General features: G+C 61.2%; 1 protein-coding gene across 6 annotated transcripts in view; it reads left to right on the forward strand.

The window, feature by feature from the left end:
• SOX13 (SRY-box transcription factor 13) overlaps positions 1-23682 on the forward strand; it is a 42040-nt gene that overhangs the window by 13111 nt on the left and 5247 nt on the right. For 2 of the 6 annotated variants that reach the window (XM_063356390.1, XM_063356396.1), the window contains exons 1-5: positions 3880-4045; positions 21757-21958; positions 22577-22682; positions 22835-22921; positions 23304-23476. In XM_063356390.1, coding sequence (XP_063212460.1) covers positions 21758-21958; positions 22577-22682; positions 22835-22921; positions 23304-23476 — 567 coding nt within the window. In that variant the 5' untranslated portion in view covers positions 3880-4045; position 21757. The other 4 variants (XM_063356393.1, XM_063356394.1, XM_063356392.1 and 1 more) reach the window with 4 other exon arrangements.

Here is a 23682-nt window from a genome sequence, read left to right on the forward strand (position 1 = left end):
GGGAGGCAGACGCAGGGAAAGGCAGCACCTGGGATGCACAAAGCGGGTTTAAGACCATCACGAGAAGCTGCCCGTCGCCTGGGGGTGCAGAGGGCTGGGGGAGACAGGTGAAGCCCTGCCGCCGGCCCTTGGCGTACGCGTCCCTCAGCCCTACGGACCCCGAGAGCCGGATACAGTGGGGTGAACTGAGGACAGCCCCAGAGCCACCGCGGTTCCAGAGGGTTTGAGCTTCTCTGTTAGCATTGTCATATCAGCTTGGGTTTAATGGGCTGCAGATGTCTGTCTGTCTGTCTGCCCGTGCGAGACCACAGTGCATGCGCCTGGTACGGCTCCCTGAGAGCCGGTTCTCACTGCGTGGCGTGGCCGGGGACACCGTGCTGGCCTCACCAGGGCACGTCCAGCCTTGGAGTCTCTTGGTCGGGGGCTTGTCACTGGGTCTAGACCCTTTTGGGTCCCTCTGCTTGCTCCGCCAGTGTGGCACAGCTCCTCCTTTCTGAGAAGAGCGGCATGGCCACCGTGGGACTCAGTTTGCAGACGGGGACGCTGCAGGGACACCCTCATCCCGCACACATGGGTTGTTGCGGGATGCATGAGGCAGGTCTGGAGGCGGGAGCTGGGGAAGGTTTGGACCCCATCATCTCCCCAGTCCCAAGGCTCCCGAGCTGCTCCCTGGCTCCTCTCCTTCCCTTGGCCCTGCTTGTGCTGCTGCTCGGGGTGCTCCGCATCCCCAGGGCCAGCGCAAGGATGACACCGTGATTGGGTTTTTTTGGCGAGGTTTGTGAGATGCTTCACGGTACCTCTTCTTCCACTGTGTGCTGCGAAGGAGGGCTCGGATGGGAGCAGGGAAGGGAGGTGGGAGAGGGGCCCGATGAGCCTGATCTCTCCAGTACAGCGAGGAGCTGAGCTGGCACATGGCTCAGCGGGATGCTGCCACCACGCCAGCCCGGGCACTGCCACCACGCCAGCCTGGGCGATGCCACCACACCAGCCCGGGCCAGCTGAGCAACTCGCCAGCTGAACAACCCCCCAGGGGGGTGGGTGGCAGCGACCTGGTGGGCAACAGCAGCCCCTTCATCCGCATCTTCCCTAGATTTTATAAGTCTGGGGGGCCACGGGGGCGGCTGGCAGGACCCACGCAGCTTGCTCACTGTTAGCAATCGCTTTGCAGCTTTCCCAGGCTGGTGAGGAGCAAAGCACATGCCCATTTCCAAACAATGGGTCCGCTTCCGCACAGGAAGCAAGGTCGGATTTGTTCTCCCTGCTTTGCCCCCTCCGGCCAGTTATAAAGGGGCCAAGCCATTGTCTGAACCATTTCCATGACTCAGTCACCAGTATCCTGCGATCGGGAGGCTGGGATTCGCAGCCAGCACAAAGCAGGAGGCACGGCTCCTGCGGCCAGCAGCACCGCAGGCTCCGCAGCAGGGTGGGGGGCTTGGGAAAAGGAAGGCGCGCGCTGGCCGTGCCTTTCCCCTCCGTGCCCCTTGCGCTGGCGGCACTGGGATCTTTGCCCCCACCAGCTTTCCTGGTCCCTCCACCCATTGTCCCGGCTTCCTTCTGCTGAGGGAAGCAGAAAGCCGGGGGAGGGATTACAGGGTGGGAGCAGCCCTGGTTGCTCTCCTGGGCTCAGACAGGTAGGGAGAGATGGAGCAGGAGGTGGGTGGTCCCCGTGTGACCCTGTCTGAAAAGGCAATGACTGTCTCTGTACCATCATGTCCATCCTGACACCTCGTGCCCGTGGTCGTGGGGATGCTCAGCAGGTCCTGGGGATGCCCTGCGCATCCTGGGGACGCCCCAGGTGGAGAGAAGGAGATGCAGGTGGAGCTAGTGTGGCTCAAAGGAGGACCCGGGGAGGAGCAGAGCCAGGATGGGGACAGGACCCATGGATGCGTGGGTGGTGACACTTGGGGATGGGCAGCTGGGCCACCACCTCCTGGCACCCATCTGGGAGGTGATGCTGGACTCAGGGAACCGCAGTGTGGCTAGCACCTGGGGGGACCTGCCAGGGACCAGGCAAGGAAGGCTACCATGGCCACCACGGCCACTGGGGACCACGAGGAAGGAAAGGAAAGTGAAAGTCCCTGACTGCTGCTCCGGCCTGGCTGTTGCTATGACGACCCGAACAAAGCTCCCGCGCCCTCTTTTTTGGCTCCGTTGTGCAGGTCCTCGGCCCCTTTGTTAATTGTTTCCCTGTCCAGTTTGGGGGCTGCGCCTCCCGCCTCCTCCTGCCCCCGGAGCGGCTCGGGGGGCCTTGCTGGGGCAGCCCCAGCCCCAGGAGTGCATGGAGGTCGCTGTGGGTTTGCCTGCGCGCTTGGCGCTCGCTTGGCCGCTGGCAACCATCTCCCTCACGTGACCTCGGGGTCTTCTCCCGAGCCGGGGGGGCGAGAGCGTCGGCAGCCGGCAGTGCCGGCAGAGAGGGGCCAGTGGCTTTGGTGGGCGCATGAGGCTGCCTGCACTGCCCATGCATGGGATGGCACTGGGTTCGCCAGTGTCCCCTAGCTGGGGAGGGGGCTTCAGAAGGGCTGGGGGGAGACCTGCTGGCACAGGAGGAGCTGCCTTTGCATCCTGCCCTGCTGCGTGTTTGGTACTTGCTGCACAGTCCCGGGAAATGCCGTTTCCCCTCAGGGCCTCAGTTTCTCCATCTGTGAAATGGGAACGTCTATCACTGAGCTCCTTTATGTTTTGGGGTCTGTGGTTGCAGCCCACTCGCTGCCTTTGGCTTCCAAACACTGCTGTGCCTCGTGTTTAGTCCTCTGGGTGAAGATGCCAGATGGGAAGCTCTCCCAGATAACTTCTTGCCTGGCTCTGCCCAGCCCCGTGCATTCCTGTGTGATGGGCACAGAGCGAGGGGAGGCCACGTGTCAGGGTGGATATAGGGTGTGGGTGCCCAAACCCCTCCAGAAACCCCATGTTCCCAGTTAGTGCGTGGTGGCTGGGGGAGCTGGGAGTCCCGGGAGCTTGAGCTCTTGTCGTCTGCTCCTGGGACTGGGTGAAAACAATGTTTGGAAAAAAAGAAATTCCCATGGAAGAAAATGATGGTGTGGGGGAGGAAATGGATTCGAGTCAATGGGAATTTTCCCTGTTGGTAAAACGTAAACAGTTCTCCTTCAATGTTGACATAACATTTTAAAGAGTTCTTTATACAAAAAAGACTGTTTGTCAACATTTGTTTGTCCAAACCAACCCCCTCGCTCTCCAGCTGGAGCACCGGTTTGCTCTGTAGGAAGCGTTTTTTTCCCTCAGGAAGGCGGGTGATGGCATTCCCAGCGGAGCCCTTGGTGGGATGCGGGGTGTGGAGTGCGGGATGCGGGGCCCGGGGTGAGCTCCTCAGCGACCGAGGGCAGCAAAAGCCCTGCCAGGGCCCCTTTTCCCTTGTTTTTTTCTGGGCTGGTTGTGGTGGTCTTGGGCGAAGGAGCAAAAATTGGAGGTGGTGTGGGCAGGAGAGGCTGGAAGCTGGGCTTTGGGGTCTGTCACTCGGTGTCCCATGGTTTTGGGACTCCCCCCGGAGCTGCGGGCTGTGCTCTCTGCCAGCCAGGCGCCGTTCCAGTCCCTCGCTGGGAGCGGGGAGTGCCGGTCCCTGCACGGACGGGGGTCCCGGGGAGTGCCGGGGGGTCCCGGGGTGTCCCCCAGGACTCCTCCGAGCCGTGCCTCAGTCTTTGGGGGTGTCTCGGCCCTTCCACAGGACTCTAGAGCAGAGGGTGGGAGCGGCCCGGGGGCTCCCGGCGGTGTCACGCGTGGGTCCCCCGTCGGGGCAGGGGGTCCCGAGGGGAGGGGACGGGGCAGAGGGGCCGCCCCGGAGCCGGCTGCTGGCTGGCTGGACCGGTGTCCCTCCTCCTCCTCCTCCTCCCCTCCTCCTCCTCCTTCTCCTCCTCCTCCTCCTCGCTCCCTCTCTCCGCCCGGCGCCGGGGCAGCTCCCACCGGAGGCGCTGGGGACATGGAGCGGACCTGAGCCGGGCGCGGCGGCGGCGGCGGAGCCCGCACCGGCACCGGCGGCGTCACCGACAGCGGCGGCGGGGACCCGGCAGCAGCGCTGCAGCGCGGCGGAGCCGTGAGTGCGGTCGGGGGCACGGCCCGGGGCGAGGGGGGGGACACAGACAGGCATTGCCCGGAGGGGCACCGACACGGCCCCCGGCGCGGCGAGCATCCTCCCGGGTCGCGGTCCCCGACTCCGGCTGGGCTGAGCAGGGATGGCGGGGGCCGTCTGACAGGACCACCCCCACCGCCACCACCTCCAAAGCCCCTTTGCTTAAACAGGAGAAGGAAAAAGGGGAAGGGGGGGGGAGTGCAGGGCCCGTTCATCCCCCAGCCCCGTCCCCGCTGCAAAGTTCAGGGGCTGCAAACTCTCCTCCGAGAGCCCCCCCGCGCCGGTAGCCGTGCCGGGGCGACCGATAGCCCGGCAGGCAAGGGGTTAAGCCACGGGCACACACCCCCCCTCCCCGGGAGGGTACAGGGCCGGCAGACAAGGGGTTAATCATTGAATGACATCCTCCCCCCCTAGACCCTTGACCTGGCTACCAAGGGTTGGCCCGCTGAAGCCCCCTCCTCGGGACCCCTGTCCCACCCAGTCCGGGAAGGTTTCTCGCCCCTTCCCGCTGGTCACCGGGGCTGCCGGTGGGACTTCTCCCCCCATCCCGGGCACACAGCTCCGGCCCCCACCGGGTGTCTGGGTCGGGAATACGGGGGGGCTGCAGGGTGTAGGCTGGCAGCTCCCCCAGACACGGCATTGGGGGTCCCAGTACAGACACCGTGCAGGGACAGACGGACATGCCGTGCTGGCACAGACGGACCCCACGGGCCAGCACAGGGCCCGGCTGCCGTGCCCGGCACACGCGTGTGTCCACGGGGCTCGGGGCTGTTTGTGGGCATTCATGACTCCACGGCGCTCAGGGGTTGGCGGGGTCCCCATCCCTTGTCCCCCGCCGTGGGACGGATGGGACGCTCCTGCCCCGTCACCCAACTCCCACTGCCTTTTGGACAGGGAGAGGCGACTTCTGTCCCCTGTGCCACCATCGCTGCGGCCAGCCCCGCAACACTGCCGGGAAGCGGGCACGGGGTCGGGGCAGGAACACTTGCCGTGGGTGCCACGCGTGGGTGTTTGTCTGTCCTCCGAGAGGGGCTGGGGTTGTTCTAACAAACCCCAGCGACAGCATCGCGATAGCGCACGGTCAGAGAGGGGGTTTGGGACCGGGGTCGGCACTGAACTCTGTCGCTCGCTGGGACCTAAGAGCGGATGAACCTTGTCACTGAGATTACGTCTTGCCCGGCAGCCATGGCGTGTCCTGCGCGGGCGACCCGTCCTGGGCAGATTTGGGTCTCTGGGGGCCGACGCTGCTGCACAGCGGAGGCTCAATTCGTGGGGTCCCACAGTGGGGCTGTGGGTGCAGCCGTGGGGAGGGGGTGTGTGGGGGGATTTCAGCCCCTGGGTGATGGAGCGCAGCTGGGCGCTCGCCCCTGGGGACCCCCGCAGTTAAACGCCGACAAAGTTAGTGGCGGAAGAGAGAGAAAGCGAGAGACGCATCACCCAGGGAGCTGTAAAGGAGAGGTTTTTCATGTGAAATGTGCAAATAAATACAAAGCTGTGCTGCTTTCCACCTCCGCCTAATGATTTCCAGTGTTTTGTGCAGGGGGTTCGGTGCCAGTGAGGGATGCTGCCCAGGAAAAATTACAGACCGTGGCCGCATATTGTTCAAGTCTCAGTTACATCTTGTGAGGTACCTTCAGCATGGAAAACACTTGACTTCCAAAGCAAATCTGGAGTAATAGATTTTAGGAGTGAAAAAGGACCATTAGCTCAGCTAATGTGATTTTCTCCATAGCACAGACCAGATAATATCACTCAGTTACTCTCCTATTGAACCAATAACTCGTGTTTGTAATTCATGCAATTTCCTTTTAGTTCAATTTAATTTTGTACAGAATCCATTCTGTTGACACTGATACAGTACTTTTTTTTTCCTTTTTTTTTTTTTTTTTCTTTTGAAAGCCTGCGATTTCAGAGGCTTTGTGTTAAAAATAGCTGCTGTCCTTTGACAAACGTGGGCAGGCTGAAGACAGTTTTCTAAATCATTTGCGAGTGACACATTTTTACCAGCGTCTCCCTTCGTGCCGTTTATTTGTTTCACTCATGACTGGAGGAGCCGCTGGCGGGGGGGGGGTGGTGGTGGTGCCCTCCCAACGGGGCTGGGGGTTTGCCTTTGGCATCTGGGCTGGCATCTCACGCAGGAGGCGAAATCCCTTTAGGACAGGTAGAAGCAGAGATCCCAGATTTGGAAAAAAATCCATTTTTCCTCTCCGATGGGAAGCTCTTTGTGCCGTTGGGTGAAATCCCTTTAGGACAGAGGTGTAATAGGTAGGAGCAGAGATCCCAAATCTGGAAAAAAAAAAAACATTTTTCCTCTCCGATGTGAAGCGCTTCGTGCCGTCGGGCAGTTCCCCTCCTCCGGTGTGCCCACGTTTGCTTTTTTCACCTCTACCAAATTGGAGCACCCAAACCACCCTCTGCGCCCCCCCCCCCCCCCCAAAAACAAGTCCTTCTGATAAGCAAAGTTTGTTCCAGCCAGGGTGCAAGATGTCCCGGGGGGGAATAGCTGGACTTTTTGTCTCCCTGCCGAAATGTCCATTTTCCGGGGGGGGGCCAGGGGAGCTGTGCCCTGGCACGCGGGGCCGGAGGGAAGATGGAGCAGATCGTAAACTTGTTATGCGCCGGAGGGGTTTTATTTTTGTTCATGGGATGCAGAGGAAGAGGGTTTTTTTTTTTTTCTCTCCGTGCAGGGGGAACGCAGCAGCACAGTAAATCTAGTCTCTCACTGGGTTTATTTTTACATTCGTGACTTGCTGGTGGGCTCCCCGGGCGCTCGCCCCAGCCGGCCGCTCTCGCTGCCCCTCGCCTTACTGGAACCGATATTCAGCGGGGCCGAGCGCCCGCTGCGCGCCCTGCGAGCGGGTCGGGGCGAAGGGTGGCTCTGGGACCCGGCAGCAGCGTGTTTTGTGCTCCCCAGGTGAGTGCTCAGGGCTGGTTTGAGGGGGATGGCGGGGGGGCTGCGTGCCTGCTGCCCCCGGGGTGGCAGCATGCCGTCGGCAGGCTGGGACATGGGTCCAGGCTGTGTCCCCTCAGTCCAGGCTGTGTCCCCTGGATGGAGCATCCTTAGGGATGCAGGGAATTGGGAGTTTGCTGGCGAGTGGGTAGGGTGATGGAGCGAATCCCTGTGGGATACGCTGGGCTGTGCGGGGACACTTTGCTCGCTGACGGGGGAGCCGGGTCACCTCTGCTGTCCCCAGCCCTCAGCACGGCCATGGCTGCTCAGGGATCCTGTCCGTCCTCCTCCGAAGGGCAAAACCAAACAAACTTTGGTGGATTTTGGCAGGCTGGTGTCACAGCAGCGCTGGTGGCTCTGCTTTTGGGGGTCCCTTGCAGGTTGGGGACCCTCGGGGCCAGCAGAGCGGCAGGGACAGCCCTGTGAGCCCACAGCCCGTGGCTGCTAGCCATCCCGTCCCGCACGTGGAGCGCGGGGAGCCCCGCTTTGTCAGCCGGCCGCGAAGCCGCGTTCCTGCTTGCTCCAGCTTTATCCCATTGTAAACACTCAGGGCGGGTTTGTGTGGGGCCGGCTTTGTGCCTGCACGTGTAATTGCAGAAATCAGAAAAGCTTTTATGAGCGAAGTGACAACCTTTAAACAGACGGCTGCGACCGATTGTCGGGACGCGCTTGTCAGTACGGCTCCGCTCTGCTTTTACGCCCTACGAGCTGCCAGCCCCGCCAATAATCCGCGTGCTGCTTGTTTTCCTCAAGAAATACATTTATTATAATGAAAAAGTAAATCCACTCGCCGGCAGGGCAGTGGCTACCTCCAGCCCGCGATGCCGTGGAGAAAGCGGGCTGGCCTCTTTTGTTCTCTCCTGCGGCCGCGCCGCTGAACAGCAGCATCGCTACCAACCGGGGACCCGTCATGAAATTTTTTATTTTTTTTTTTCCTTTTTTCCCCCCCACCTCGGGTAGAAAATCCCGATGGGTCAAAGCTTTTTGTGCGTCTGGCGGCGGGGCTGATGGAGGAGGTTGTGCTTGGCCGGGGGTGGGGGGGAGAGCCCAGACAGACGGGCAGCCCCCCGGGTCGGGCGTTCCCCGGCTGGGGGGTCCCTGGCAGCGTCGCGGCCACCCCTGACCAGAGCCAGGCTGGGCTACCCTCGGCTCCGCTGCTTTATTTTTCCCAAACTTTGCAGAGTTTTTGGTTTCTTTGCACTGCGGGTGGGAGGAAGATTCAGGCCGCTCAAAAGTTTTGCACCGTGCGTCGCTCATTTCCACCCCGTTTTAACCCAGTAAAGAAGAAGCGAAAGGGAAATAAATTAGCGCGGCTCGTGACATTTCTGCTGGAAAATATCTCGGTGCCTTTACCCCCATCCTGCGCCTTTTGGGGAGTAATTTCAGGGGTGAAATCCGCTCCCTCGGGTCGAGCTGGTGCTGGCTGTGCCCCCCCCCCCAACCCCGGGAGCTCCTCATGGCTGGGTGCTGCTTGTGGACGGCTGAGAAGTGCGTGGGCTCCTCCGGCACGAGGAAAGTTGGCAGCCTCCAAAGGCATCGACTTTTGGAAAATTTTCTGCTGCTTGGAAGCCCTCCCACTCCGTCTCCACCTGCTCCAGGACCACATGTCCCAAGCTGGAACCGCTCCAGCCCCGAACAAGGGCCCTTGGTCTGCCCAGTCCCACCAACTCGGCGGGGAGGACGGCTGGGGAGGTGCTGGGGCAGGGAGTGGGGGGGGGCCCAGCTCGCACCAGAAACATCCCGGCCGCTTGGATGGGTCGGTAAAAATAGGAGTAGGGGATGCAGCGGCTGAATCTGCCTCAACAAAGCGTTTAGGCGAGTGCGCTGGAGCACATGGTGGAGGTGGAGGGTCGCCTTAGCTGAAACAGCCTCGTCCCCCTTGCCTCCAAGCAGCCCCCCCCAGCACCCCGCTCCCCGAACGGCTCTGCTTTTTGCTCAAATGTGTCGTTTTTCGAGGGGGAAGCCACTTCTGCGCACGTTGTACGGGAGGGAAGCTCCCTTCCCTGCCTTCTTGCCCCGCTCCCGCTTGCAGCCCTTCGGCTGAAGAATGCAAACGGGGAGATGGATCTGAAATATTTGAAATTCTGCTTCTCCATAATTTAATGCTCCATTACCGCCCAGGCCTGCTGCAGGCATGTGACCGTTATAAAAGATGCAGTCTGGTGGCTGCAGAGGCCGGGCGGCCTCCCCCCACGGACCCCCCGGGTGTCTTATCAGAGAGGAAGGAGATAACGCGGCTCATCATTAAAGCTGCCTGCAAGACCCTTGCCAGCACCCACTAGCCCCGGCCAAGATCTGCTGGCCCGAGTTATTATTTTTTAATTCTGCTTGGTGGAGGCAGCTCGTGGCAGTTCATTGTGTGGCGGGGAGGAAAGAGGATAAGATTATAAATTAAATATAGCGAAGAGAATTAAAAGAAGGTGGGGCAGCAGTGAGGCCGGTGAGGGTATTTGATCCTCTTTGCCCATGCGAAATGGGCTTGTGGCGAGCTGGGCTGAGGCAGAGTCTGTCAGGAGAAGGAAGAGAAGATGGAGAAGCAGGTAGATAGAAATACCCCACGGCGTTGCCAGCACCACGCAGCAGCTTCTGCCGCCGCCGCGGGGCTGCTGCCTTGCCCTGCCGCTGGGCTCCATGGCGGTACCTGGTGAGAGCCAGAAATGGAAACTCTTGGGATGTAAAAGTCAACCTGGGAAAGTCAGCGGGGCCGAGCACGGCCAGGCGACATGGCGGGGGCATTCCCCAGCAGAGAGGAGGCTTCTCACATCGCCCATTGCAGCGCTAGTCCCCCCCCCGGCGTTGTCACCGCCGCTCTTGCCTGGTATGGGTGTGGGTTTGCAGTGAGCGGCCCTCATCATCCCCCGTAGTCTTCCTCCCTTGTTCTGGCTGGGCGTTGGTAACACAGCGCGGCTCCCGGTTGTCGCCTTGTTCAGAGCCTGGAAAACCGCTTGTTTTGAAGAAGCGGAGCTGGGTGATGGTGGTGAGGGTTTGGACTGCAGCGGATGTGCTGGGCTGCGCAGAGATGTCTGCTCTGCTCCCCACGCCGGCTGGCCAGGCCACCGGGGAGCCAGTCCCCCATGCTGGGCAACCCACAGCCCCCCTGCCACCACCCCATGGCTGGCTTTGTCCCCACTGTGTCCCTGCAGGATGAAGAGAGGAGAAGCAGATCGGGGTGGGGAAAGGACCGAGGTTAAAGAGACTGGGCAGGCGCTGAGCGCGCAGCTCGTCCCCGGTGTCCTGTCACTGGGGACATGTGGGTGCCTCTCGTCCCCGGTGGCCTGTCACTGGGGACACGTGGATGCCTGAGGCCACTGCAGCAGAAACTGGGGACCACGCAGAGCTGGGACAAAGCCTAGGGCAGGGCGAGCGCGGCTGCGGGGCTGAGGGGGGTGTGTGTGTGTGTGCGCGTGCACGGGTGGGCGAGCTCCGAGCTGGGCAGGAGGGTCACCCAATGGTTCACCTGCCAAAAGCGAGCTGGTGTGGGAAGGGTTTAGAAAACCCGCTTTGAAAAGCCTCTGCCCTGGCCCAGGCTGGCAGCCCTGCCTGCTGCCTGCCCGCTGCCTGCCCACCAGGGCGTAGGGGAATGCCAGAGCCCGGCTTATCTTTTGTCTGGAACAATAGAGGGCTTGGCCCTATTGTTCTTACCTTGCACGCCCAGGCGGAAAACCAGTCCCCTGGGGCAGGGGCTTGCACACCAGCATGCCTGTGTGTGCAGGAGGGGGCTTATGGGCAGGGCTGGCAGGGACAGGCAGGGCTGGCAGGGGCAGGCAGGGCTGGCAGGGACAGGCAGGGCTGGCAGGGCCATCCTCGCCAGTCTGTGCTTCTGCCCGGGGGCAGCCCTGCAGGTGAATTCCCCAGGAGCGGGAGAGACGGCAGCTCGGGACCTTTCCTGCTCATTTTCCATGCCGTGACACAGGGATTTCAGGAGCTGGAGGGTTAATCTGGGGGAGGTCCCCAGGCTGGAGGGGACCCTCCCTACCTGCGAAGGCTGCAGCATGGGGCAGAGGCAGGGAAATATTTCCTTCCTTGGAGGCTCTCGGTCTGTGATTCGGGTCTCCACGTGCAGGCGCTGGCCTTTGGGCTCCCCCTGCCCTGTCCTTCCTGCTGCGTTGCCTCGGGTCTGTGGGTCCGTCCTGGGAACTGGCTGGAGGAACACTCATTTTTGCAGGAAATATGTGTGTTTTCAAGCAAAGCTGGTAGTTGGGGCCAGACACTGGACGCGGCTCTTGGTGCAACAGCTCAGGGGAGCACACAGCTTGAAGCCAGCGCTGGCTGGGAGCATCTCGGGCTGCAAACCCCAGCTCTGCCATCCCTTACAGCCCTCCCTGTCCTTCATTTAGTGGGGGCAAAGCAAGGCTGACCCATCCCCATGGGGCTCCCGGCACCATCAGCCCAGCAGCCACGTGGCTCCGGCAGCCGGGGAGGCCATGAAACGCCTCTGGGTCCCTCTTGTCCTCCCTGTGTGCCCGAGACACCCCCCCCCACGGCACACAAGTGGCAGCGGGGTGCGTGTTCCTGCCTGCACAGGCAGAGCACAACTGTGCCTGCCCACAGCCCCACTGAAGCCGCACAGGGGAACGCGCCGGGATGCGGCACGTGGTGGCAGGAGCTGCCAAAGCCCCTCGCTGGAGGGAGCAGGCTCGGGGACCCCAGGGGAAATGGGGATACGGGGCGGGGGGACAGGTGGCACCGGGCACAAAGAGCCCCTTGTGCGCTGGGGTGTGCTGCGGCAGCCCCGTCTGGCTGGGGGCAATTGGACACCCCCTTGCAAACGGGGAGGGCCGGCAGCTCTGAGTGCCTCTGCCCTCGTCTGTGCTGGGGTTTTGTTGTGCAATGAAAACGATCCCGGCGGGCCGGTAAAAGCTTGTTCCCAAATCTCTCTGCTCCCCGGGAGGAGAGGAGCCCGGCTGGGAGCTGCTGCATGACCAGGATTTCGTGGGCTTTAAGTTTCTCCGAAGCGAGAGGGGAGCGGAGGGGTGAGGTGCAAACCCAGCCCTGCAGGAGGGTTGTGGTTCGGAGGGTCGCAGCCGCTAGATCCCTGGGGTGCTGCAGCCGGACGGGGTGGTGAGGGGTCCCCCAGAGCCCGGGGTCTCTCCCTGAGCCAAAATAATGGTAGCGATAAAAATGGCATGAACCAGACCCCTGCCCCCCCCCGCGATTTCTCTCTCGCAAAGTGAGACCTGCCCCGTTGACACGACCGAGGCGATGCCGGGTGCGAGCCCCGTTGCGGCTGCTGGAGGATGCTCTTTCTCAGCCATGGGGCGCAGAGCAACAGGGGGGGTGATCTACCTCCCGGGCCGTGACCACGGGAGCCTGAACCCACGCCCTGAATTAGGGGTAACGCCATCAAAGTGAAAGCGGCTTAAACTAATAAGGGGGAGAAGTCAGGCCGAAAGCGTTTTCCTTTGGTGGGGGTAGGGGAGTGGGGTGTCTTCACCCAGGCTCAGCCAGGCATGGCGCTCTGAGCTGCAGGAGCGGCGTCGGGGTTGCCGTTAGAAAGGGGTGCGATGGTTTGGGGACGGTGATGGACAGATACAGGCACCAAGCACCCGTCCTTCAGGCTGCCTTTTCTTTCAGAGGGAGGTTGACGGTGGCCCCGGCGGCTTGTGGGGCAGCTCCCGTCGTGCCAGCAGAAAAAAAATAATAAATCTGTTGCTGAAATGTCAAGCGGCCCCAGCAGCTGGAGCTTCCCCCGCTCCCACCCCCCTGCCCCCAGTTTGGGCAGCAGCTGGGGAGGGCGAAGGGGCTCCGTGGAGCTTTTGTCCCTTCGTGTCCGAGCCTGGGCGCGCGGAGCTGTTTGCTGCAGCTCAGGATCCCTGTGCAAAGGGACCCCGGGGGTTTCCGGGGCGCTACTGGTTGCAGGGTGTGGGGTGCTGCGGGCGGAAGAGCGGCCCCGTGATTTTCGGATACTACCCTGGGCTGGGGTGCTGGGTGTGAGAGGGGTCGGGGCCGGCTCCGAGCATCCTTTCGGTGCGCACGTGTGTGCGCGGCTCACCCAGGGGGAACACGAGTGCAAAAAAGATGGGATGACCCCCTCCCAAAAAAAACCCCCAGCAGAGCCTGGCGTCGGCTGGAAAAATAATAACATTATTGGAAGGTGTTAAAATGCCACGAGAAGCTCAGCGAGGGGAGGGGGTGACGCACGCTGGCCGATGCCATGGGGTGGACCGTGGGGCTGTGCCGAAATGGCACCATGTCCTGCGTGCCACAAGGCTCACCGTGTCCCCTGTGTCACGGTGCGTGGAAAAAGGTTTCAGAAAGCCCAGGCCCAGCCCGGGAGGTGCAGGGCAGATCACGCTCGAGGCGGGTGAGCCCTGTGTCCTTTTTTTTTTTTTTTTTTTTTTCTTTTCTAAGCAGGAGAGGAAAAGGGTCAGATGTCTTTGCCCCTCCGTCATGCGATAGGAAAGTATTGTTTACGAAGCAGCCGAGTCAAACGTGCCCTCCGCTCTGCCTGGAAACGCTGAGTGAGTGAAATTACACAAAAAACGACACCGAGATTGGCCTCCCCGATAAGCCCGAGGGCCGCTTTTGGGTGAGGGGAGGACAGAAACTGCGAAGAAAAGGAGGGAGACACGCTAACTGCGGTCCCTTGCTGCACCCGTGCCCTGCCGGCATCACCGCGCCGTCCCGCCGGGGCTGGGTGAGTCGTCCCCATCCTTTGCCTCCCGCTATGGAGTTGCGGGGGCGGGGGGGATTCGTTATTTGCTCTGAGTTTGCTGTTTTTTTTTTAAATTTCTTTCCCATAATTGCTCGATTGATTGATGGGGGCTGGTTAAATTGGGGAGCGGGGCGATGGAACGCGCCAATGCCTGTGCTGGGGTGGTGGGAGGGGGTTTGGGAGCAGCCCCCAGGGCCTGCGCGGGGTCCCAGGGACCTGGCGGCTCCCCCAACACCCCCTGGGGGGGGTCGGCCGGCCGCTGGTGGCATCGGTGGGACCGTGGGGCTCATCCAGCCACCCCGGTGCTGGGTGTAAAGGCTCAGCATCCATGAGCTGGGCAGGTTTCGCTGCCCGTTTCTTTTGCATCCAGGCAAAGCCTCATGTGAAGGGGGGGAACTCGTTTTAAAAATTGTTTTCTGATGCAGAAAAAAGGAAAGAAAGAGTAAATGCCTTTTCTTCAGAGTTCCTCCCTCCTCGTGCTTCCCCTGCGTCTGCCCTTGCGAAGACGCTGGGGCATTTCTGTCGCTGACGTGTAACGCAGGGGAAGGCAGGAACGGCAGAGGCCAGGGAGGCAATAGGAAGGGCCTTTTGGAAAATATTAAAAATGTGGGGTTTGCGCTTTTCCCTGGAGCGTTTAGACCTGCAGGGAAGGGGAGTTTCTTCTTTCAGCCCGTCTCCCCCTCGGAGCAAAGCGCTGGCCTCTGCCGAGCATCCCCTTCTCTGCCGCGCACCCCCGGGGCTGCCAGATGCTTAAAGATGCTTTAAACCACGTAACCTTCCCCGGACAAGAAACCCATCTGCCTGCAAAGCCGGGGACGGTGGGAGGAGATTTTTTTTTTTTTTCCTTATCAATACGTCTTCTTGGGTGGAAGAAAAAAAAAAAAAAAAACATCCTGCAGACTGTCTAGTCTTGAGGCCAGGAAACGGGAATGACCAGCGCGGTCCCCGGCCATCACGTGGGCCGTCGCTGGGATTGTTCCCGCGCCTTCTTCCTCCGGGCTTTGCACGGTTTTAAATAATTCCAGTGCGACGGAGTTTCCTCCGCTTCCCTGATGAGATCATTCCCCGTCTAATAAATCTCGCGGCCAGGAAGTTCCACCTGAGGTTCAGTTTAATTTTTCGCCTACTTAAAACCGTCCTATCGCTCATCCCGCTAAAGGAAAAATGTGTTTGGGTCGTGGCTGTGAAGGCGGTGGACCTGTGCCCAGTTTACACCCGGGGGGAAGGATCCGACTGCCTCCTTGCATTTGTTTTTATTGTTTGGATGGTTATAAAACTACTGGCTGGTTTTTTGTCCGCATCCTAATGCAGGCGGGTTCACGTGAGCTGGCATCCCTGGATTTTGGGTCGCGGAGGCACAGCCGGGTGGTGGAGGCGGGGGGGTCCCAGCAAAGCCCTGGTGCTGGGGGGCAATGCGGGCAGGGTGAGTAATCCTTTACGCCAAGACAGGAAGGCATTTTGCGGTGATGTGTCCCTCTGCCATCTCATAAGAAACCGGAGGAAGGTGAGCAAACCCGTCTCAGAAGCGCTGTGAAACCAGCAGTGAGCTGGAAATTGTTAATAAGGGGGGGGGGGAATCAGGAGGCTGGGATGTGGCCCGGTGAAAACGTGCGCCGGGATGGATCCAGTGGACCCGTGTACCCACAGGGAATGTGTTGTGCTTGTCTCATCGTTATCACGGGAGGCTTCGTTTTCCCATTCCCACCCGGAGCATCCCGCGTGTCCATCGCCGCCGCCTCGGGTCTGGCCGGTGCTGAGGCAGAGGACGGAGAGGACAGTCCCACGCTGCAGGGATGGGGCGCGAGGTGGATTCCGGCAAGTGGGGTTATTCCAGGAGACTCAGAAAAGCAGGAGCCGAGTCTCTGAGGACAGAGCTGCCCTCTCAGGGCTCGATCTGCTGCAGCTTAGTGCTCACACGAGCCGTCAGCCGGTGCCCCGAGACACCCGGCACGGAGCTGGGATCCGCTGGTGTACGGAGGCGATGGAGGACCCTGATTAAGCAACCCAGATCTTCTGCTTCCCCCCGCCACAGCCTGAGAACACATCTTTTTTTTTCTCCTTGGCTTGCAAGTGTTCGACTTAAGTGAATTTAGTGATTAATACGGGTTATTTTCTCTCTCTCTCCTCAAGTTTTGAATAGCAGGATTGATTCGATTTCCCCCTGAACCTCTGAAGGGCTTCTCTGCTGGCATGCATCAGAGAGATATGCATTTCATTAGCGGTCCCGGCGATGGCCTGGAGGCCTTTGAAGAAGGCAGGTTGGGGTTTTTTTTTGGATAGAATTAGTAAACGCTATGCTAGCTGGTTGTAATTGCTTTAGGGTTAAATCTTCCAAGTGCCGTGCAGTAATAGGAGACCTGCGTTGCTGCTTTTCATCTTGGTAGATGGAGAATTGATGTTCCCCACCCCCAAAGAGCGGTAATGTGGCAGCGCCGAGGCTGCGGCTGCAGGAACCCTTCCGAGGGCGAAGGGGGAGATCCCAGGGGCACCGGGACGGGGGTCCCAGGCCCGGTCGGGGAGGGGACAGAGGGGGCTGGGGTGGGTGGTGGGGTGCTCGGGGTGGCACATGTGGAGTGTGACCCCTTGCTGCTTCCTGCGCCGGCCGTTCCTGGGAGTTTCCGTGATGCTGATGCTCTCGCCGTTGCGTCACCGCTTTGCTCTGACCCTGTAGAGACGTTTCTGGAGGCCGTTACCCTTCGGTCGGGGAGAGAAATTGTCTTCAGGGAGCTGACGGTGGATGGAGGTTGGACAAAGACCAGTCTGTTTTGTGTGGACAGTGGGAAATCCCAGCTCCTGCTGACGCCAGAGCTTTTCCCATGGGACCCCGCGTCTGGCCAGGATGGAGAGGGGCAGTTGGGGTCTGGGGGGGGGATCTCTCTGGGCTGGTGAAGTTGCCGCTGGGCAGGGCATACCTGGCAGCTCACGTGGGCATCATCCTGCCCGTGGCAGGGCTGAGCACACGGGGACCAGCTGGCTGCCCCGTCCTGCGCTTGCTGGGCGCTTATTGCTGCCCCTCTGTCCCCTGGGGCATTACGCTCCCAAAATGCCCCCCACCCCCCTCCGCCTGCCAAAGATCTCCCTTCTCGGCGTTGATTTTGCAGCTTTTCCGGCAACCTGAGCTCTCGGCAGCAGATGGAGGTTGCGGCTTTCCGTGGGAGCGCCGCCGACAGGTAAGATGTTAAAAACACGAGCGTTTGAGGGTGCGCGGAAGCGTTGGCTCGCGCTCCCCCAAACACCGTGTGTTTCCGTTGCTGCAGCACCCCGCTCCGCGGGGCAGCACGGGCGGGTGCGTGCCTGTGACGCAGCCCCGCAGCGGGGGGACACACGTGTCCTGCGAGCACCGCTGCTCCGACCGCCGGCAGGGACACGTGGAGCCGTGGCTCTCACCCGGGGGGACAGCATCGCCGGGGCTGAATGTGTTCGGCATCCAGATGCCTTCTGGGTTTAAAACCTGCTTTTTCAGAAGCAGCAAACCCCAAGGCCTTACACTTTCTGCCCTGTTTCACCGACAGCGTGTAGAAAACCTGTTGGCATCCTCCTCCATGCACAGCTGGGGGTGGCAGAGCCCGCATCCCCCGCTGCTGCCTGCTTTGGCCTTCCTGGGGAATAACCTGCTGTCACGGGATGCTCCGCATCCCCGGGGGATGATGGCAGCCCCGTGAACTTCCCTCGGCCGTCCCTGGCCATCCCTGCCCGGGCACGGCGGAGGAAGCCATCCATTCTTTTATGTGTGAAGGCACGCCGGGCGGAAACGGCCCCGAAAGGACATTCCAAGTCTGGCAGGAAAGCGGCCCGCTTGTCTGGCAGGAGATGGGCTATTGTCTGTCCCGGTGGCCGGCCGGGATTCCTCGGGCCCTGCTTGGAAGAAGAAAACGTCTGTGTGTATCTTATTTTTTCCTCTGCCCTTTCTCGAGGGGGTGCCGGGGGCTGCGAGCGCTGCACGTGGCTGGTGCGTGCTCGGCGGCGGTGTTGCGCCGCCCCGGCTCTTGTTGGCGTTGCTGGTTTTTACTCCTGTGGTGTTTTCCCCCTCAGGATTTTGCCCTGCGTGTTTCTGGGTGGGTTACCTGGGCCGTGGAGGCAGGACGCGGCCGCGGGGCGAGCATCTTCGTGCCGCTCGGGATGGGTGGGTTTCTTTTGGGTTGACTGGGTACCACGCTCTGCTCCTGAAGGGAGGAGTCTGCCATAACCCGTGAAAACCAATAGCTTTCTGCTGTAATTGGAGAGAAAGAGGAAAATAAAAACCCAAGAGCCTCTCCTGCTGCTCCAGACAGCCTGGCAGCAGGTGGGGGCAAGGCCAGCCCAAAAATCTGGGCAGCCCAGGTCCCCCAGCCATCTGCCAGCCGCTCTCCCCAGTCCCACTTCTGTGGGATCCCTTTGCCCCCCCAGTTCCCTGGGGCAGGATCAGCCCCGAGTCGAGGGGCAGAATCAGCCCCAAGGCAGACGTGCTGTGGCGTGGGGCAGGGATGCTCTGGAATGGGGCAGGGATGCTGGACCATTCCCGCACTCCCCTCCTCTCTCCCGGGATGCGGCCGTGCCGCAGTGCCGCTGCCCCGAGCCGAGCATCCCTGCGGCTCTTCCTCAGACCCTGGCAGCGCGGGAAACTTCATGTGTTTGTGGCTTTCTGGCCTCTTGCACTCTCCGGTATTTTCGCGAAGAGCTTGGGTTTGACGGAACCTGCTTCATCCCTGCCCAAGCCAGGGGCAGACGCCCCCCCCATGCCTTTGGGAAGACCCGCCTGCCATCGTCCTCCTCCTCCAGCCGCCCCGCGAGCAGAAACCCTTTCCTTATGGCCACAGGCAGGTTCTGCTGCGGGGACAAAGCCTGGTCCAGCTGGCACCACACCTTTGCCGGCCACCTTTTCTTCCCCTTGCTGCTTTGTGCCGGCGGGGCGATGCTGGCAGCTCCCTTCTCGGCAAAGCCAGAGCCCGCACAAGCGCCTAGAGGGGACTCTGGGTGCCCAGGGGTGGGGGTCTCAGCATCCCCCCGGTGCTCCCCGAGCTGCTGCGGTGCCGGGCAGGGTGGGGGTTCACTGGCACCTTGGCATCCCCTGGCCTTTCGAGCTGTTGTGCCGCGACACAACCGGGGCCGATAGGATCGGCTGGCAGGCAGGAAGGGTGGCACGGCCACCGGGAGAATTGCAGGACGTGCCGTTCCGGGGTACGAATGGAGAAAGAAAAGCTGCCCGGCAGCTGGCTGTCGCCATCCCAAAAATCTCAGCCATCCCAAAAATCTCAGCCCTTGGAACTTGCTGGGTGGGGTTTCGGAGGCAAGGTGAGCGCAGTGATGCCTGCAGAGCTTTAGGGCTTCCACGCTTGTGAGATGAGCCCCCCTCGTGCTCCCCAAAGCGCCGTGCCCGGAGGAAGCAGCCCCGGGGGTCCCTGGTCCCTCACCGAGGACTCGTGGCTCCCTGATGGGTCCAGGTTTTGGTCCTCAAGGCTGGCACTTCACATCCCAACGCCATTCCTTCCCTTCCCCTCCGCCCTTCGTTAAATGGGAAACATTAAAGGCGAAGATCTGTTACACTCCTGGTGCCAAGGCAATTGTTCCCATCCCTATTGTCTGCCACAGGCAGCCCCGGAGCCCAGCACCTGAGCCCGCAGCACAGGGCTGCCGAGGAACCAGCCCCGTAACAAGATAACGGTGCCGTTTTCTCCTTTTTCTTCTCTCTTTTTTATTTTTTGTTCAGCAAACGGTATAATAAACCCACAATGAGGCCCCTTTCAAACAGACCCCTATTAAAGTACTGGCCCTATTTTTAAGAGTAAACTTCCAGTGGCACCGGGAGGTTGAGTACAATAGAAATGTGACCTGCCGGAGGAGTGGGACGTTGCTTTTGTGCCTGTCTCAAACCAAAAGCATCGCTCTGTGCTGCAGCGTCAATGCTGCCACCCCATTGCCCGGGCACCCGGGCAGCATCCCAGCTGCAGGGAGGGAGGGCAAGGGGGGGCTTGTTGCCTTTAAAAAGTCAAAAAGGCTGGAAGGGGGGAGCAGCTGTGCACCCACACCTGCAGGTCCTGAGTTAGGGATGTGCCCAGTGCAAGGTGCTGCAGCCGCCGTGCAGTCGTGCCTCAGTTTCCCCACCTGTAGCACATGGAGAGCGTGGGCTCTGGAGCCACAAATCCTGCCTGCGCGGACGGATGCAGCCGGCGGAGCTGTGGGCATGGCTGCCCGCCACCTCCATGCCGCTGCCAAGCGCGGCCGGTCCCTCCCCGGCCAAGGCGTGTCGAAGGTAGGCGATGGGCTTTGGGGTTGCGCTGGCCCGTGCCCAAGGTGGCCCTCTTGGCCACTGGGCTGGCCAAGGTGAGCCGGGGCAGGACGGGGTGGGCGGGGGGGGGATTGTGACACAGGCGGTGCCGCAGGATGCGGCGGACACCGGGCGATGCCGCCGCCGATGCCGGGAGGAAGCCGGCCGGCCCGGCGAGTGCGATGGTTTGTTCAGCGGAGGGCAAGGGAACTGAGATTAAAAAAAGCCCCGCTAAGATCAGAAAGGCTGGCGCGCACAGTGCCCTATTGTGGAGCTGTCACACTTCCCTTTACTTTATTGCTTTTGTCCAACACCCTATTGTTCCACTTCCTTTTGTCCCCTATTCACAGCCCTGGCTTTTCATTACCCAGCCGGCCTTGTTGTTTTCGTTTCTTTTGTTTGAAGTTCCTGAGAGGAAGGTTTTATTTTCAGCGGTTTGATTAATTCGCAGCTTGAGCTGGGCTTTGTTTGTTATGTCATTGCTGCCCCGGCTCGGCCCCCCCCCCGCCCCCACCCCAACCATCACCCCATCCCGCACGCCCCAGCCCTGATTTTGGGGGGGGTCCCGAGGAGCCGTCGGGGTGTGGGGCGGCGAGAGGGAGCAGAGTGCGGGGGTCCTGGCTGGGGGGTGCCAGCCCCCAGGGAGGATGCTCTCCCCATCCCACCGTGACCCCTTCCCACCTTGGCAGCCCCTGTGGTCCCGCAGGATCCTGGCTCCTGGCAGCGGCCGGTGCAAATCCCTTCCTTAACAGCCTCCTTTTCCCATTATTCCACCCTGAAAAGCGAGCCTGGGGAGGGTAATACTTGCTCCCATTTCTTGCTGTGCAGCGTGAGGGTTGGTGGCCCCAAGAAGGCCACCGAGCATGGCTGCAGGTTGCCCTTTGCAGTGAAGGGATGGTGAGATCGCGGCGTGCCCGGCACCCGTGCCGGAGTACGACACCCACAGCCCTGGCACTGCTGGGGGCTTTGCAAAGGACATGGCTGTGACACACTTTTTGGGGCAGTTCCCGTTGAAAATACTGGCTCTGGCTGTGCTTGGGGTCCCCTGGGGTTATACAGCTTGTGCCCCATAATGGCTCGTGGTCCCTTCTCCGGTGCCTGGCTGAGCGGTTGGCAGCACCGGGAGCTGCACCGGCACCCACAGCCGCGCTGGTGAAGTTGGGGAAAGCGTTCCCCAGGGCCAGCCCCTTGCCATGGCCAGGGCTCGGCTGGTCCCAGCTCCGCGCCGAGCCGGGGACTCCTGCAGGAGCGATTCTGGTGGCCATCCCAGCCATTGTTCGGCGGGACCAGGATTTCCATTTCCCGTCGTAGCGGGAAACCGGCTTTGCTGGCTTTCTAGGCACGGCTCCTGGGGCAGCGCGGGGGGGGGCCACACGTGAGCCGAGAGCCGGGGACCCCTGGGGTGCTGGCTCGGGTCTGGCACGGGTCTCTCGCGGTGAGCCTTGGGTTGCTCTCTGCCAGGCTGCTGGACGAAACGCGAAGGCACGTGCTCGTATTGGCCCTAAATCCCATGCCTTTACCTCGCTTTCTTTAGGGCTTTGCTTTGTTGCTCCATTCCCTTCACAGCCCAAAGTGTTATGGGCTTGTTTCCCTGGGGGCTTCTGGCCACCGAGCCCCAAATCTGCAAAAAACCTGAGCTCAGGAAGCCAGGATGAAGAGCTCAGCTTTGCCAAGCCAAAAAGCAAAACCAATGCCCCTGAAAAACCAGCAGCACAGGGCACTCCAGTATGGGGCCAGGCTGGGAAAAGGGGTACCTGTGGCTGGAGGGGGGTGCCTGTGGCCGGGGGATGCCCTGTGTCTCCGCTGAAAGCCCTGCTGCCCCGTAGGATGTCCATGAGGAGCCCCGTTTCTCCCCACCTGGAGCTCGATGGAGCGGGCAGCATGGTGAACTGCACCATCAAGACGGAGGAGAAGAAGGAGGGCGGCTACGAGTCCCCGCCGGGGGCTGCCCCCAGCACTGAGCCCCGTCCCAGCGACCCACCGGGGCCACCGCCGAGGGAGGGCACCGACCCCCAGGCCCTGCCGCAGGTGGGTGTCCCATGGCTGTGACAAACACTGGTCCTGGCTGGGGTCCTGCTGGCCATCCCCACTCCAGACCTGGGCTCCGTCCCTGGCGGAGAGGGTGGTTGTTTCTCCGGGTGGTTATTCCTCATCCCGAGGAAACAAAGGTGAAACCTGAGGCTCCCCCAAGGTCTTCTGGCCGGTGTTGGTGCTCTCGGGTCAGCCGTGGGGTCTGAGTGCTTCGCCTTCGGTGTGGAGCCACCTCCAGACGTGCTCCGTCCCTTCAGCCTCCCTTGTTAATTACTCTTGGCTTTTCTTTCCCCGTGCCCAGCAGCCTCAGCTCTCCCATTCCCTGTGCTGCCTCCCGGGGGGGGACGGGGCTCAGAGGAGCCAGGCAGTCTAAATAAATAATAGAAACCTCTTGCAAATAAGTCTTTGCGGCACGAAGAGCAGAGATGCTCTCAAGCCGGGCTGGGGGAATGTGCCTGGCAGAGCGTGGTCCAGAAGTCAGCTGGGCAGGGCCGGCTCCGAGCATCCCACCAGCCAAGCGTCTCCTGCCTGGAGACCTGGGAATGTCCCTGTCAGAGACCCGGCGATGTCCCCGTCCATGGGAGCGGGTGCCGAGTCCCGCTGTGTGTGTCACAGGAGTCCCGCTCGCCCGCCAGCGACGCGCCGGAGCCCAGGCGCTCTGCCTTCGAGCCGGCTGTCGGCGGCCAGGAGAAGCTGGACTTCAACAGGAACTTGAAGGAGGGTAAGGAAGGTTTCCGCGTGGCCTCTGGGTCTTCCCCCTCGCTCCCTTTGAGCCTCTCATTGTTTTTGCAAAGCCGTGGGATGGGATGCTCACCTGGGCTGTCCTCTCCCTCTCCCTGCTCTCCCGACTCCGGTGCCGGCCGGCGCGGACAGTGATGCCAACCATCGAGAAATTACTGTCCAGCGACTGGAAGGAGCGGCTGCTGGGCCGAAACACTGCCGAGTCCAAGGAAGTGAAAGGTGAGGTCTCCCCCCGGCCACCCACCTCCACCGTCCTCCCTCCTGCACCCAGTGCCGCCTGGGCTGGAAACATGGCATTTCCCACCTTAGCCGGAGGGGAGATGTGCCTGCAAGTGCCCGTACTTAATTGGGATTTGTATTTTTGTTTAACCAAAACATTAATTTGATTTTTTTTTTTGGGGGGGGGGAGCGTCCCTGATGAAAGCTTGCCTTTTGACTGCACAGAGGGGATGGTTCAGCCCATGGGGATCTTTATGCCCCACCCCAAGTATTAGCCGTTCCCTGGCCGTGCATCGCCCACCAGCACCCAACTGGTGGTGCCGATGATGATGCTCTTCACCCTCCCCAAACCCCTGACCCACAGCCACTTGTTTTTTTGCAGGAACCCAGGAGAGCCTGGCAGAGAAGGAGCTCCAGTTACTTGTCATGATCAACCAGCTGTCCACGCTGCGGGACCAGCTCCTGACGGCCCACTCGGAGCAGAAGAACATGGCCGCGATGCTCTTCGAGAAGCAGCAGCAGCAGATGGAGCTGGCGCGGCAGCAGCAAGAGCAGGTGAGCTCAGGTCGCCGGGGGCAGCCTGCCTGGGGGCAGCGTTTGCCAAGGACCATCCATCCCTTTGGGGATCCCTTTGGGATCTGCTGGCCGTGGGTGCAGGACCAGGACAGGGTCCTCCTGGGAGTGGTCCTCCTGGGGGAGGTGGCTTTTGGCTTTGGGGGCAGCAGGACTTTGCTTTCTGCCTGGAAACCCTCCCATCTTCT

Source organism: Chroicocephalus ridibundus, chromosome 20 (assembly GCF_963924245.1).
Source record: "Chroicocephalus ridibundus chromosome 20, bChrRid1.1, whole genome shotgun sequence".
Classification (NCBI taxonomy): Eukaryota; Metazoa; Chordata; class Aves; order Charadriiformes; family Laridae; genus Chroicocephalus; species Chroicocephalus ridibundus.